This window comes from Rhinolophus sinicus, chromosome X (genome assembly GCF_036562045.2).
Source record: "Rhinolophus sinicus isolate RSC01 chromosome X, ASM3656204v1, whole genome shotgun sequence".
In the NCBI taxonomy this organism is placed as follows: Eukaryota; Metazoa; Chordata; class Mammalia; order Chiroptera; family Rhinolophidae; genus Rhinolophus; species Rhinolophus sinicus.
The window spans coordinates 20,504,254-20,506,699 of record NC_133768.1 but is presented as its reverse complement, the minus strand read 5'-3'; the positions used below and the strand labels follow the sequence as shown (position 1 = coordinate 20,506,699).

Genomic DNA, 2,446 nt, shown 5'->3' with positions numbered 1-2,446 from the left:
TTTCTCTCAACTCAGACACCTCATCTGAGGATCTGGCCTCTGCTCACCAGTCCCATAGCCTCATACAGTCCACTGTGTAGTTTAATGTAAAAGTGTATTGCGGGCACTGACTTGTAGCTTCCAAAACTTAAACTGCCTTGCCTCAGGGGGTTTATACTTGACTGCTTTCACCTGGAACCCCTCCCGTCTCACTCATCCTTTTTGCTTTCCTGTAAGTCATAGAGGGGATCTCAACATCTTCCTTACATGACTGAAGCTCCGAGCTTCCAAAGTTCTATGGGCAGAGGCTGGGTCTTTATCTCTGCACCCCCAGTACTAGCACAGAGCCTTCCAAAGAGCAGATGCTGAATTATGTTTTGGGAATAGAAGAGACAGTGAGTGAGTGGTCTAACTTGTTAAGATTTACTGTCTCCTACAATCTTTAATATGCTAAGCATATCAAGATATAAATCAATTTTACAAATCAAAAGACTGAAAGGAATCAGGAAAAAGATTTATGACGTTTTATTTTTTTTCTATTCCATTCTCTAAAAAATTTTACTGTGAGATTCTTTCACATTTCCACTGAAATCCCTACTGTGATGTAATTTTGTTATATTTTATCTACATGATAAAAAAGTCCTCAGACACCATTAGGGGTAGAAGAAGCTGGGGCCGTGATATCATGTCCGGCTGTGGCACCAGTGGCAGCCCTCACTGCCTCTATAGCTCGTGCTCTCTCTTCATCTCTCAAAGCCTCTTCATACCAGAATGGTAAAGCACTAGGAACTGTATCACCACCCTTGGCCAAGAATTCCAGGACTTGCATCTTGCTTGTTTCAGCGCGAGCTCTTGGGCCCCACAGGAAGTCGTAGCGTGGAGGATCGCTGTCAGGTACCTGGCGGTACTCCAGGTACTGTAGCTGCACCAGATCTTTGGTGATGAGCTTCTTGGGCTCCCCATAGATGAAGTGCTCCCTCCCAGCGTATACTTCCAGCATGTTCAGGAATTTCCAGATGTCTTCCTCAGTGGCACAGTTGCCCTTCATGAAGATCAGGCCCAGGATATTCATGAGGAGACCGGTCTTTGGTAACCCGTTGCCAGCATACACCCTCCCATTATTGGGGAGTTTCAGTTTGCTGACAAGGTTATATACGTGGTTGCTTGAATCGACTTCCTTCAAATCAACTGCAAAGACAGCCTCAATACGATCAGAGGCTGTCTTCATGATGTCAGCAAATTGGTCTTGGGTAATTTCGCCCACAATCTTCAGCATGTCGTCCTTCAGAATGGGCTCTTGCATTTCATACTTGCACAGGAGAAATTGCTCCAACAAATCCAGCTGCGTGGCTAGAAGATCAGTGCATGAGGTCTCAGGAGATGGGACCTCAGAAGAACACGAATGTTCCTTATCTTGACTTCCATCGCCTTTGTCAGATCTTGTGTCTAAAGCACCTGAAGAGGTAATGGTGGTAGACAAGGGTCTCCAAGACCCCTGGGAAGTGCTACTTGCCTCAGTAGCTGATGGTCTTTGAGGATCACCTTCCAAAACAGAAGAGCAGGAGGGGGACTCGTCTCCCACAACTGCAGCTTCCTGAACGCTCTTGTGCCTCTTGGAGTCAGCACTGGTTTGGTTGCGTTTCTTACGGGCACCGGCCTTACCCTTTCGTCGCCGAGGCATTATGACACAGGTCAGGCACAGCACACACTGGTGTGGGCAGAGCAGGTGCTGCCAGCACCTGGAGGAGGGAGAACGAGATGGTGTGGCAACTTTGCGGGGAAATTCCACCTTGACCTTAACCAAGGGCACCTCGTTAAGGCTCTGAGGGCCATCAGCGCTCTGGGAACCCTCTTTAAGGATCTGAGGGCTCCTCTCTGATCACCTGTCTGCTGAAAACCCTGTAGAGCAGCTTAGACCATACCTAGGACAGAGCCACACAGCCCTTTCTAGATGTTACTGGGGCGACAGCAGGGCCTGTCAAGGGGAACCCCTTTGTCCTGGGTTTGGGAAGTGCTCTCAGGTCACATTCAGGATGATTATGTTAATGATTGGCAAGAAGTCCCTCCCCCACTCCCCGCTGTGGTTCTCGAGTTGCCACTTAAATCCTCCATGCCACAAGAATGAAGAGAGACGGTGCTTCTCGTAGAGAGTGCACCTGAAACTGACATCTCTCGGGGGCCCTCTCTGTCCTGCACTTTTTGGAGTCGTCAGTTCTCATTGAGAATGCTCACCTGGTCCCAGGTAGGGATTGAGAGACGTCCTTCCTGCTGACTGTTGGCTTTACCTTCACCTCACGTTCAGGGTGGTGGGTGGTCCCTCAGGCTTCACTCAGTGTCCTTCCTTGGCACAGCTAGAGCCAGGGTCTCCTCTCTCTGCTTCGGGCCTATCTCATACTAACGTCAGCACCTACCCAAGAACTGACAGAAGAATAGAGTTTCGCCTCCTCTGGCTGCATTCGCCTGGCTT

General features: G+C 49.1%; 1 protein-coding gene across 1 annotated transcript; it reads right to left on the bottom strand.

Annotated features, from left to right (window-relative positions):
• Nucleotides 1-622: 622 nt before the first annotated feature.
• Nucleotides 623-1,660, bottom strand: LOC141569562 (melanoma-associated antigen B5-like). Its single transcript, XM_074323290.1, has one exon. The coding sequence runs from the start codon at nt 1,658-1,660 to the stop codon at nt 623-625; it is 1,038 nt and encodes a 345-aa protein (XP_074179391.1).
• Nucleotides 1,661-2,446: the final 786 nt, after the last annotated feature.